Raw genomic sequence first — 12,300 nt, forward strand, 5'->3', positions numbered from 1 at the left:
GTGCTCTGCACACAGTAAGCGCTCAATAAATACGATTGATTGATTGATTGCTTAGAGTGGGACAGGGTTGTACAGAGCGGGAGAGATTGGGATGGACTGTTGTTTTTTTAATGGTACTATTCATTCAATCGTATTTATTGACCGCTTACTGTGTGCAGAGCACTGTACTAAGCGCTTGGGAAGTACAAGTTGGCAACATTTAGAGACGGTCCCTACCCAACAGCGGGCTCACAGTCTAGATGTATATATGTCTGTACATATTTATTACTCTATTTTACTTGTACATATCTATTCTATTTATTTTATTTTGTTAGTATGTTTGGTTTTGTTCTCCGTCTCCCCCTTTTAGACTGTGAGCCCACTGTTGGGTAGGGACTGTCTCTATATGTTGCCAACTTGGACTTCCCAAGCGCTTAGCACAGTGCTCTGCACACAGTAAGCGCTCAATAAATACGATTGATAGATTGATAGAAGGTAGGGGGAAGCAGCGTGGCTCAGTGGAAAGAGCACGGGCTTTGGAGTCAGAGTTCATGGGTTCAAATCCCGGCTCCGCCAATTGCCAGCTGTGTGACTTTGGGCAAGTCACTTCTCTGTGCCTCAGTTACCTCATCTGGAAAATGGGGATTAGGATTGTGAGCCCCCCGCCGTGGGACAACCTAATCACCTTGTATCCTCCCCAGTGCTTAGAACAGTGCTTTGCACATAGTAAACAATAAATGCCATCGTTATTATTAGTATTAAGTGCTGGGGTAGATACAAGGTAATCAGGCTGGACACTTGGGGTGCACAGTCTTAATCCCCATTTTAGAGATGAGGCCTGGAGAACTGAAAAGACTTGTCCAAGGTCACCCAGCGGACGTGTGGTGGAGGCGGGATTAGAACCCAGGGCTTTCTGAATCCCGGACTTTTTGACTAAGCCACAGGTGGGGGCAGGGGGATGGCACAGTGGGGGGAACCTGGGTCGGTGTCAGGCGGGGAGGGTACCTCTTTTCGGCCAGGACGGCCACCGAGAGCGAAGCCAATGCCGTCACGGCCTCCACTTCCTCCGAGTCGGTGGCCAGGGGCTCTGGGTCCCAGGGGTCGGGCCAGGACGAAAGCTGTTTCATGGCCCCCCAGTATTTACCTGAGAAGAGCCGGGGAGTGAAGCGGGGATGGGCGCGCGGCCCCCCGCCCTCCCTCGGCTTCTCCTTTCCGGCCCTCCTTACTGTGCACGCGGATGACGGCCTGCAAAGCGTGGGTGGCGTTGGCGTTGGGCGCCTGCCTCCAGGTCTCTTCGGAGACGGGGTCCACCTGCCAGAGGAGGCCCGTCACCAGGGCCGCGGGGCTCCCCCAAACCTCCGCCCCCCGGGGCGCCTCCCCAGCGCACAGCGGGCCAGTCGGTCCCCGGGGCCCCGGCTGAGAACGGCTCACCGTGCTGCCCAGCAAGGCGGCCACGCAGGCCTCGGAGGCGTCGCAGATGGCCGTCAGATCGTGCCCCCCTTCGAGGGCCAGCACCACGGCCCCCCCGGCCAGGCTCATCAATTGCTGTGTCATGTACCCAAAACCTGGAGGAGGAGGAAGAAGAGAGGAGGAGGACGGGATTTGCCGGGCCGGTCCGCTCTGGAGTCCCTCTCCCTTCCGCTCCGCTGTCCTTCAGCAAGTTCCCCCTCCCCCCGTCCCTCCTCCGAGCCCAATCTGCCCGGCCATTTTAATAACAATAATGATGGCATTTATTAAGCGCTTACTAGGTGCCAAGCACCGTTCTAAGCACTGGGGAGTTTACGAGGTGATTAGGTTGTCCCACGCGGGGCTCACAGTCTTCATCCTCATTTTACAGATGAGGGAACTGAGGCCCAGAGAAGTGAAGTGACCTGCCCAAGGTCACCCAGCTGATAAATGGAGGAGCCGGGATTTGAACCCATGACCTCCGACTCCAAAGCCCGGGCTCTTTCCACTGAGCCATGCTGCTTCTTTAATAATATTAATAATGGTATTTGTTAAGCACTTACTATGGGCAAAGCACTGTTCTAAGCGCTGGGGAGGTTACAAGTTGATTAGGCTGTCCCACGGGGGCTCACTTTTAATCCCCATTTTACAGATGAGGTAACTGAGGCCCAGAGAAGCGGAGTGACTTGCCCAAAGTCACGCAGCTGACAAGTGGCGGTGCCGGGATTTGAACCCATGACCTCTCTCTGAGCCATCTAAGAATGGCAGTGGTGGTCATGAGGGCCCACGGAATAGCGGGCCCAGGCTGGGCTAGCTGGCAGTGCCAGGACCCGGAACATCACGAGCTTCCTTCCCTGGGCGCCCGGCCATGCCCCGGGGCCAGGGCCAGCCCGATTCCCAGGCTGTGCTCGTTCCCCGCTCGGGGTCAAGCCAGGCCAGTTCCACCCCGTCTTTCCGGGGCAGTTTCCTCCCGCCCGGGGCCGGGCCCCTCCCTCACACTTGGCAGAGACGCAGTAGCCGCCCAATGGTGGGGGGTGGCCATCCGCCGCATCGAACCCGGCGGAGACGAGGACCAGGTCCGGTGAGAACTCCCGGGCGATGGGCATGACGACTGTCCTGTGGGGAGAGGGCCGGTCGGTCGCTGTGTGCCGGGCACGGAGGGAAAGGCCGGGGGCGGAGGGGAGGGCGAGGCACAGGCAGGGAGATGGAAACGGGGCTTGGTGCCCTGGTTGCTTAGCAACGTTCCCGGAGCTATAGAGGCAGCTCCTAGAGGGGTACAGGGACACAATTGGGGGGCGGCGGGGGTGGAGGAAAGAAAGGGAGGGAGAGGCCTCCAGCTCGGAGCTGGTAGCCGGCCCGGGCCCCCTCCTCACCGGTCGCCCCGGGCACTGACCTGAAAGCCGCCAGGTATTCCGGGTCCCCCATGGGCGGATCAAGGCCTCCGGCCCAGGCCACGTTGACGGTGAAGCCCTCGCCGCTGCCGGCCCCCACCTGCCTCACCGGGCCGGACAGGAGTGGGAGGGAGGGAGGAGAAAGGTCGGGGGAGAACACAAGGGACGGAGGCATGGGGAAGCGAGGAGAGGATGCCATGAGGCAACGACACTCCAGAATGATGTTCCCCTTCTACTTCCCCTCTCCCCGGGCATTGCAGTTCCATGAGGCAGGCTTGCCCAAGCCCCCGGGACCCAGGGGAGCGGTGTGGGTGGGCTTCCGGGCTCCGGGAAGGGGGGGCGGTGGAAGGGAGGAAAGCATGGGGGCCCCGGGGAGGACCTGAGGCAGGGGAGACGGGACGGGTCAATCCATCAATCAATCAATCAATCGTGTTTATTGAGCGCTTACTGTGTGCAGAGCACTGTACTAAGCGCTTGGGAAGTCCAAGTTGGCAACATATAGGGACAGTCCCTACCCAAGAGGGGGCTCACAGTCCAAAGGGTCTAAAAGGTCGGGGCTGAAAGCGCCCACACCCACCTCATCGACAGCCCCGCTGCCGGGGAAGAAGTTGCCGTTGTCATGGCGATGCAGGGAGATGTAGAGCACTCTGGGGTCCTGGTAAAAGGCTTGCTGGGTGCCATTGCCGTGGTGAACGTCCTGGGGGCAGGGAGACGGGGCCGTGAGCCGGGAGGGTGATGGTGGGGGGAAGCCTGGCCAGGGAGGTGGGAGAGCTGGGGGATTGGGCAGAGGGAGGGGGGCTCTCACAGAGCCCTGGGCAGATCAAGGTCCTCTCTGACCTGTTTTGACCTCTGCAAAATGGGGAAAGGACCCTCCCTCAGTCCGACCATCATGCTCCTCCCTATATGCCAGCTATGAACCCTGAAGTCCCTGCGTCAAACCCCAGGGTTCGGGGATTCCAGAGATGGGGGTGACTCCAGTTCGGGGCGTGCCAGGGGGCGGAGGGAGGAGAGGGAGGAGGAGGAGGAAGAGGAGGAGGAGGGGGATCAGGTCGGTCCCCTGTCTGGGCAGCCCCAGGGACCTGGCCAAGATGGGACCCTCCGGAAGTCCTGCAGCGGACGGAGAGGGACGGGACAGGGAGGAGGAAAGCAATGTCCTCGGCCTCAGCCACCCACCCAGTCCACGATGAGGATCTTGCCAACTTTCCCCTTCTGCTGCAGCTGCCGAGCCGCAATGGCCACCGAGTTGAAGAAGCAAAATCCCCTGTGAGGAGGAGAAAGTCCTTCATCTCCCCCCTCACGCCAACACCCCCTCCTCTCGCCCCTCATTCACCTACCCAGACACCACTGCGTCACAATAATAATAACAACACTTGTTAAGCACTTAGTATATGCCAAGCGCTGTTCTAAGAATTGGGGCAGATACAAGTTAATCAGGTTTAGCACAGTACCTGTCCCCTTTTGGGCTCACGCTCTTAATCCCCATTTTACAGATGAGGTAACTGAGGCCCAAAGAAGTGAAGTGACATGCCCCAGGCCACGGAGCAGAAGTCTGGAAGAGCCGGGATTAGAAGCCAGGTTCTTCTGATTTCTAGGTTCATGCTCTATCCACTAAACCACGCTGCGTCTCCTTACCCCCTAACAGGTACAGAGAGTTTGGTGGGATAGGACGGTTATAGCGAAGAGGCACAGCGGGTGGGTGGCGAGTAATAATGTTAGTAGGAATAGTATTTATTCCTAGTATTACCGGCACTAATAATAATACTAATATAAATAGTATTTATAAGCGCTTAGAACAGTGCTTTGCACATAGCACTTAAATACCATCATCATCATCATTTCTTAAGTGAACAATGACACTGCACTAAGCGCTGGGAAGAGAGGAGAAGAAGGAATCCTGGATTCCAATGCCGGCTCTGCCACTTGTCTGCTGTGTGCCCTTGGGCAAGTCACTTCACTTCTCTGGGCCTCAGTTTCTTCACCTGCAAAACGGGGATTCAACACCTGTTCTCCCTCCTACTTAGTCTGTGAGCCCCATGTCGGACAGGGCCTCTGTCCAACCTCGTTACCATGGATCTACCCTCGACACACAGCAAGCGCTTATTAAACACCAAAACGAACTGGTTAATAATCCCGCCCACCAATCAATCGTATTCACTGAGCGCTTACTGTGTGCAGAGCACTGTACTAAGCGCTTGGGAAGTACAAGTTGGCAACGTATAGAGGCGGTCCCTACCCAACAGTCTAGAAGTGTCCCCACCAGTCCCCGGCAGGGATACTTACATGGCCGTGGAGAGGTCCGCGTGATGACCCGGGGGGCGGACCACCGCGAAGCCGTTCTGGGGACGGGGATGGGAGATTCGGGGTCACCGGGACGCCCGGGGCCCGGGCCCGCTCCCGCAACGCACGGCTCCTCTCCGATACCGTGCCCACCAACCGCACCCGCCCGGCCCCTACCTTCAGCTCCCCGGCGGCCACCTTGAAGGCGAGGTCGGTGACGCTGCCGGCTGCCCAGCGGGCAGCGTTAGATGAGTGCATCTCGTTCCAGATGGTGTCTGTATCCACCTGCAGGGCCACAGCCCCCGCCCTCGTCAGCCTCACCCGATCACCCCAACCTGGCTGAGGAGCCCCCCAGTCCGGACGGGCCTGAGTCCGCTCAGTCCACAGCTGGGCAGCCCGGGCTTCCCCTTCCACCCGTCCGGACCCCCCCCACCCAACCCTGCCCTCGTCAGGGCCGCTAAACCCCCAAGGGAGACAGCTTTGAAACCCCCAGGGGCTGGGAGCTGAAGCCGGCACCACAAAGACAGAGCTCGGCGGACGAGGAGCCACGTGGGCGACTCCGGGCCCGGCCGCCGAGGAGCCCCCAATTTCCAGTGAGGCTTTTTCATGTCGGCCGGCGACTCGGGCCCGTGGCTCCTCTCCATCCTAGGAAGGCGGGGACGGGGGAGAGGCAGAGGGAACGTGGGGAGGATGCAGGCGGGAGCCACGTTTACCTGGGCTGGACTCGGGGTTGGGGATTTGTGTTTTAAGCCACCACCGGCGGACTCTGCTCAGCCCCTCAGAGCCGGGGGGTGGGAGTGGGCCCTCCGCGCCAGCGTCTTCGGCCCGCGGCCCCCACCGGGCTGCCGCTCCGCTCCCGGCAGAGGCCCCGGGAGGGCCCGGAGGGGCGCAGGAGGGGCGGGGGGTGATGGTGGGGAGGTGAGAGAGCGAGGCGAGGAGAGCAGAAATGAGTTGGAAGAAGCTGGAGAGAGAGACAGGGACAGAGAGAGAGACAGAGACAGAGGGAGGGAAAGAGAAACAGAAGCAAACAACAGTTGGAAACTGAGGAAGTTGGTGAGCAGGAGGCAGGGAGCAAGCCCGGTGGGGCAACCCCTTCCTTCTCCCCGGACCACCCGCGGCTCAGCTTCTCCCTCGGGCCCCCGCTGGCTTGCAGCGACCCACGGCAGGCATCATCATCATCATCAATCGTATTTATTGAGCGCTTACTGTGTGCAGAGCACTGTACTAAGCAAGCAGGAGCCCTTTCCTAGCTCCCTGATACTCCAGGCCTGGGGCAGGGCAAAGAGAGGAGGAGTGGTGGTCCCACACGGGAGTGCCTTGGAGGGGCCAACTGGGTTGCGAGCCCACCCAGAGCTGTCGGGGAGCCTGGGAGGTCCCGCAGAGGGACCTCCCCGAAAGACAGACGGCTAGAACCACATGTAATCTGGCAAGTGAAAGGGGGTGGGGAAGAAAGGGGGAGGGAGAGGAAGGGGAGAGAAGCAACACTGGCCTAGTGGATAGAGCACAGGCCTGGGAATCTAATCCCAGCTCTGCCGCTCATTCATTCAATCGTATTTATTCAGCGCTTACTGCGTGCAGAGCGCTGGACTAAGCGCTTGGGAAGTACAAGTTGGCAACATATAGAGATGGCCCCTACTCAACGGTGGGCTCACAGTCTAGAAGGGGGAGACGGAGAACAAAACAAAACATATTAAAATAAAAAAAATAGAATAAATATGTACAAATAAAATAGAGGAATAAATGCGTACAAACATATATATATATATATATATATATACAGGTGCTGTGGGGAGGGGAGCCCACTGTTGGGTAGGGACTGTCTCTATATGTTGCCAACTTGTACTTCCCAAGCGCTTCGTACAGTGCTCTGCACACAGGAAGCGCTCAATAAATACGATTGATGATGATGATGATGGGGAGAGGGCTCAGTCTGGGAAGGCCTCCTGGAGGCCTATGTTGCCAACTTGTACTTCCCAAGCGCTTAGCACGGTGCTCTGCACACAGTAAGCACTCAATAAATACGACTGATTGATTGATTGATTGGAGGAGGTGAGCTCTCAGTAGGGCTTTGAAGGGAGCCTGACCTCGGGCGAGTCACTTCCCTTCTCTGGGAGTCAGTTCCCTGTACTTCCCAAGCGCTTAGGACAGTGCTCTGCACACAGTAAGTGCTCAATAAATACGACTGATTGATTGGAGGAGGTGAGCTCTCAGTAGGGCTTTGAAGGGAGCCTGACCTCGGGCAAGTCACTTCACTTCTCTGGGAGTCAGTTCCCTGTACTTCCCAAGCGCTTAGTACAGTGCTCTGCACACAGTAAGCGCTCCATAAATACGACTGACTGACTGACTGAATGAATGAATGAGCTGGAAAATAAGGACTGGGAGCCCCATGTGGGACAGGGACTGCATCCCACCTGATTGGCTTGTACCTACCCCATCGCTCAGTAAAGTGCCTGGAGCATAGTAAGCACTTAACAAATGCCATAAAAAGGGGCAGGGGGGGAGAAGAGGGGACATGCCTCCCTGCCCAGACCCAGGCAAAAGGAGGCAGTCAGTCCCCTGGATACAGCCAGGCACTTACCCCAACCCCTCCGCAGGGCAGCATCACAAACATTCTCTGGGCCAGGATCCCTGGGGAGAAAAGAGAAGGAAAAGGTGGGATTGGGGAGTGGGAAGAGCCAGAGCAACACTTAGGAAAAAGGTAGGAAACAGGTAGGCCTCCAGGAGGCCTTCCCAGACTGAGCCCCTTCCTTCCTCTCCCCCTCATCCCCCTCTCCATCCCCCCCATCTGACCTCCTTCCCCTCCCCACAGCACCTGTATATATGTACATATGTTTGTACCTATTTATTACTCTGTTTATTTATTTATTTATTTTACTTGTACATATCTATTCTATTTATTTTATTTTGTTAGTATGTTTGGTTTTGTTCTCTGTCTCCCCCTTTTAGACTGTGAGCCCACTGCTGGGTAAGGACTGTCTCTATATGTTACCAACCTGGACTTCCCAAGTGCTTAGTACAGTGCTCTGCACACAGTAGGCGCTCAATAAATACGACTGATTGATTGATTGACTGATTGATTGAAACTGGACCAGAGCAATGGGTGGGAGAGTCGCGGTGAGGGGCAGAGGCTGTGGCATGATGCAGGAAGAAGCTGGGAAGAACAGCCAGTTTCAGTTAGGGTTTGGATGAACTTAAGAGACGATAATAATAATAATAATAATAATAATAACAACAACAACAATAAATGGTACTTGTACATATTTATTACTCTAGTTTACTTGTACATATTTATTCTATTTATTTTATTTCATTATATATGTAATATATATGTATATATGTTTATGCATATTTATTACTCTATTTATTTATTTATTTTACTTGTACATATCTATTCTATTTATTCTATTTTGTTAGTATGTTTGGTTTTGTTCTCTGTCTCCCCCTTTTAGACTGTGAGCCTGTACGGATCCCTGTACGGATTTAATACTCTATTTATTTTCCTTGTGCATGTTTATTCTATTGATTTTATTTTGTTAATATGTGTTGTTTTGTTGTCTGTCTCCCCCTTCTAGACTGTGAGCCCACTGTTGGGTAGGGACCGTCTCTATATGTTGCCAACTTGTACTTCCCAAGCGCTTAGTACAGTGCTCTGCACACAGTAAGCGCTCAATAAATATGATTGATTGATTGATTGATAATAATAACAATAACAAACGGCACTTGTACGCATTTATTACTGTTTATTTTCTTTGTACATATTTATTCTATTTATTTTGTTAATATGTTTTGTTGTCTGTCTCCACCTTCTAGACTGTGAGCCCGCTGTTGGGTAGGGACCGTCTCTCTATGTTGCCAACTTGGACTTCCCAAGCGCTTAGTCCAGTGCTCTGCACACAGTAAGCGCTCAATAAATACGACTGGACGAATGAATGAATGTGCTTACTATGTGCCAACTAAGCGCTGGGGTAGATCCAAACTAATTTCATTTCATTTAATCGTATTTATTGAGCGCTTATGGTGTGCAGAGCACTGTACTCAGCGCTTGGGAAGTACAAGTTGGCAACGTATAGAGACGGTCCCTACCCAACAACGGGCTCACAGTCTAGCAGGGGGAGACAGACAACAAAACAAAACAAGCGGACAGGTGTCAAGACATCAGAACAGACAGAATTAAAGCTAAATGCACATCGTTAATAAAATAAATAGAATAGTAAATACGTACAAGTAAAATAAATAGAGTAAAAAATCTGTACAAATATACAGACAGGTGCTGTGGGGAAGGGATGAGGAGGAGGAGAGGAGAAAGGGGGCTCAGTCTGGTTGGACACAGCCCCTGTTCCCCATGGGCCTCCTACTCTTAATCCCCATTTTACAGATGAGGTCACTAAGGCCCAGAGAAGTGAAGTGACTTGCCCAAGGTCACCCAGCAGACAGGTGGAGGAACCGGAATTAAAACCCAGGTCCTTCTGACTCCCGGGACCAGGCTCTGAACTAAGCCGTGCTGTTTCCCTCCAAGCTAATAATAATAATAACATTTATTAAGCGCTTACTATGTGCAAAGCACTGTTCTAAGCGCTGGGGAGGCTACAAGGTGATCAGGTTGTCCCACGGGGGGCTCACAGTCTTAATCCCCATTTTCCAGATGAGGGAACTGAGGCCCAGAGAAGTGAAGTGACTTGCTCAAAGTCACCCAGCTGACAATTGGCGGAGCCAGGATATGAACCCATGACCTCTGATTCCAAAGCCCGGGCTCTTTCCACTGAGCCACGTGCGAGGGATGGAGGGAGGACTGGAGATGAGGGCTTGAGGATGGGGCAGGAGGAAGGATGGGTACATATTTATTCTATTTATTTTATTAATATGTGTTGTTTAGTTCTCTGTCTCCCCCTTCTAGACTGTGAGCCTGCTGTTGGGTAGGGACCGTCTCTATATGTTGCCGACTTGTACTTCCCAAGCGCTTAGTACAGTGCTCTGTACACAGTAAGCGCTCAATAAATACGATTGAATGAATGAATGTTGGGTAGGGACCGTCTCTATATGTTGCCAACTTGGACTTCCCAAGCGCTTAGTCCAGTGCTCTGCACACAGTAAGCGCTCAATAAATACGATTGAATTAATGAATGAACAAATACCATCATTATCCCCTCCCCATCCCCCTGCCCCGCCTTACCTCCTTCCCCTCCCCACAGCACCTGTATATATGTATATATGTTTGTGCAGATTTATTACTCTATTTATTTTCCTTGTGTATATTTATTCTATTGATTTTATTTTGTTAATATGTGGTGTTTTGTTGTCCGTCTCCCCCTTCTAGACTGTGAGCCCGCTGTTGGGTAGGGACCGTCTCTATATGTTGCCAACTTGGACTTCCCAAGCGCTTAGTCCAGTGCTCTGCACACAGTAAGCGCTCAATACGATTGAATGAATGAACGGGTATCCAAGGGGCCAGTCATCACTCAGTTCATTCATTCAATCGTGTTTATTGAGCGCTGACTGTGTGCAGCGCACTGTACTAAGTGCTTCCTCCCAGCATCCTGTTGTCCCTGTCAGGGGTAGAATCCCCAGGCTGGGTGGGATTTTATTTCCTGTCAGTGGAAGTAATAATAATGCTGGCATTTGTTAAGCGCTTACTATGTGCAAAGCATTGTTCTAAGCGCTTGGGGGGACACAAAGTGGTCAGGTTGTCCCACGTGGGGCTCACAGTCTTCATCCCCATTTTACAGATGAGGTAACTGAGGCTCAGAGAAGTTAAGTGACTTGCCCAAGGTCACACAGCGGACATGTGGCGGAGTCGGGATTCGAACCCATGACCTCTGACTCCAAAGCCCGGGCTCTTTCCACTGAGCCACGCTGCTTCTCTGGTATTGGACGGGGGGGCCCGGGGGGCTGTGTGCGACGCAGGGAAAGCCGGGGGAGGGAACCGGGGCAGAAGAACAGCTAGGGGAGGGGCTGAAAAGTACCTGCGAGCTTCCCGTTGTCCAGTTTGAGCCGGCTGAGCGGGTTGGTGCCGTAGAGCAGCACGTGGCGCTCAGCGTGGACAGACTGCAGCTCCTCCAGCGAGGCCTTCCGGCCCCGGAGACACTGCAGGGAGGGCGGAAGGCAATCAATCAATCAATCAATCAATCAATCGTATTTATCGAGCGCTTACTGTGTGCAGAGCACTGTACTAAGCGCTTGGGAAAGACAAGTTGGCAACATAGAGACAGTCATCATCATCATCAATCGTATTTATTGAGCGCTTACTATGTGCAGAGCACTGGACTCAGCGCTTGGGAAGTACAAATTGGCAACATATAGAGACAGTCCCTACCCAACAGTGGGCTCACAGTCTAAAAGGGGGAGACAGAGAACAAAACCAAACATACAAACAAAATAAAATAAATAGAATAGATATGTACGAGTAAAATAAATAAATAAATAAATAGAGTAATAAATATGTACAAACATATATACATATATACAGGTGCGGTGGGGAAGGGACAGTGGGCTCACAGTCTAAAAGGCAGACACCGAGGCGGACCGTTAGTCGGTTTCATTTACTGAGCGCTTACTGTGTGCAGAGCACTGGACTAAACGCTTGGGAGGGGACAGTACAACGACAAAACAGACACTTTCCCTGCCGGCAACGAGCTCGGAAGGGAGAGAGGAGTGAGGTGGGGAAAAAAAAGGGAAGGAAGGAAAGGCGGGGGGGGGGGGGGAATCAAGGAAGGTCCTTTTTGCCCCGACCTGAGGAGCCGTTGGCTAAATGGCGTATAGTAACTGGGGTGTTTGTCAAGTGCTTACTATGGGACACATGGGGCTCACAGTCATAATCCCCTTTTTACCAATGAGGTAACTGAGGCACAGAGAAGTGAAGTGACTTGCCCAAGGCCACACAACAGACATGTGGCGGATGGCGGACAAATAACTGGGGTATTTGTCAAGTGATTACTATGGGACACATGGGGCTCACAGTCGTAATCCCCTTTTTACCAATGAGGTAACTGAGGCACAGAGAAGTGAAGTGATTTGCCCAAGGCCACGCAACAGACATGTGGCAGATGGCGGACAAATAACTGGGGTATTTGTCAAGTGCTTACTATGGGACACATGGGGCTCACAGTCATAATCCCCTTTTTACCAGTGAGGTAACTGAGGCACAGAGAAGTGAAGTGGCTTGCCCAAGGCCACGCAACAGACATGTGGCGGATGGCGGACAAATAACTGG

At 53.5% G+C, this 12,300-nt stretch overlaps 1 protein-coding gene across 3 annotated transcripts in view; it reads right to left on the reverse strand.

The window, feature by feature from the left end:
- The window catches only part of HDAC7 (histone deacetylase 7), a 68,089-nt gene that overhangs the window by 803 nt on the left and 54,986 nt on the right, over nt 1–12,300 (reverse strand). For all 3 annotated transcript variants that reach the window (XM_038752278.1, XM_038752277.1, XM_038752279.1), the window contains exons 14-24: nt 11,054–11,174; nt 7,672–7,721; nt 5,271–5,378; nt 5,097–5,152; nt 3,990–4,077; nt 3,394–3,513; nt 2,819–2,916; nt 2,423–2,541; nt 1,411–1,544; nt 1,206–1,290; nt 985–1,123 (exon numbers count right to left, since the gene is read on the reverse strand). In XM_038752278.1, coding sequence (XP_038608206.1) covers nt 985–1,123; nt 1,206–1,290; nt 1,411–1,544; nt 2,423–2,541; nt 2,819–2,916; nt 3,394–3,513; nt 3,990–4,077; nt 5,097–5,152; nt 5,271–5,378; nt 7,672–7,721; nt 11,054–11,174 — 1,118 coding nt within the window. The remainder of the gene's footprint in view (nt 1–984; nt 1,124–1,205; nt 1,291–1,410; nt 1,545–2,422; nt 2,542–2,818; nt 2,917–3,393; nt 3,514–3,989; nt 4,078–5,096; nt 5,153–5,270; nt 5,379–7,671; nt 7,722–11,053; nt 11,175–12,300) is intronic.

Source organism: Tachyglossus aculeatus, chromosome 10 (genome assembly GCF_015852505.1).
Source record: "Tachyglossus aculeatus isolate mTacAcu1 chromosome 10, mTacAcu1.pri, whole genome shotgun sequence".
Classification (NCBI taxonomy): Eukaryota; Metazoa; Chordata; class Mammalia; order Monotremata; family Tachyglossidae; genus Tachyglossus; species Tachyglossus aculeatus.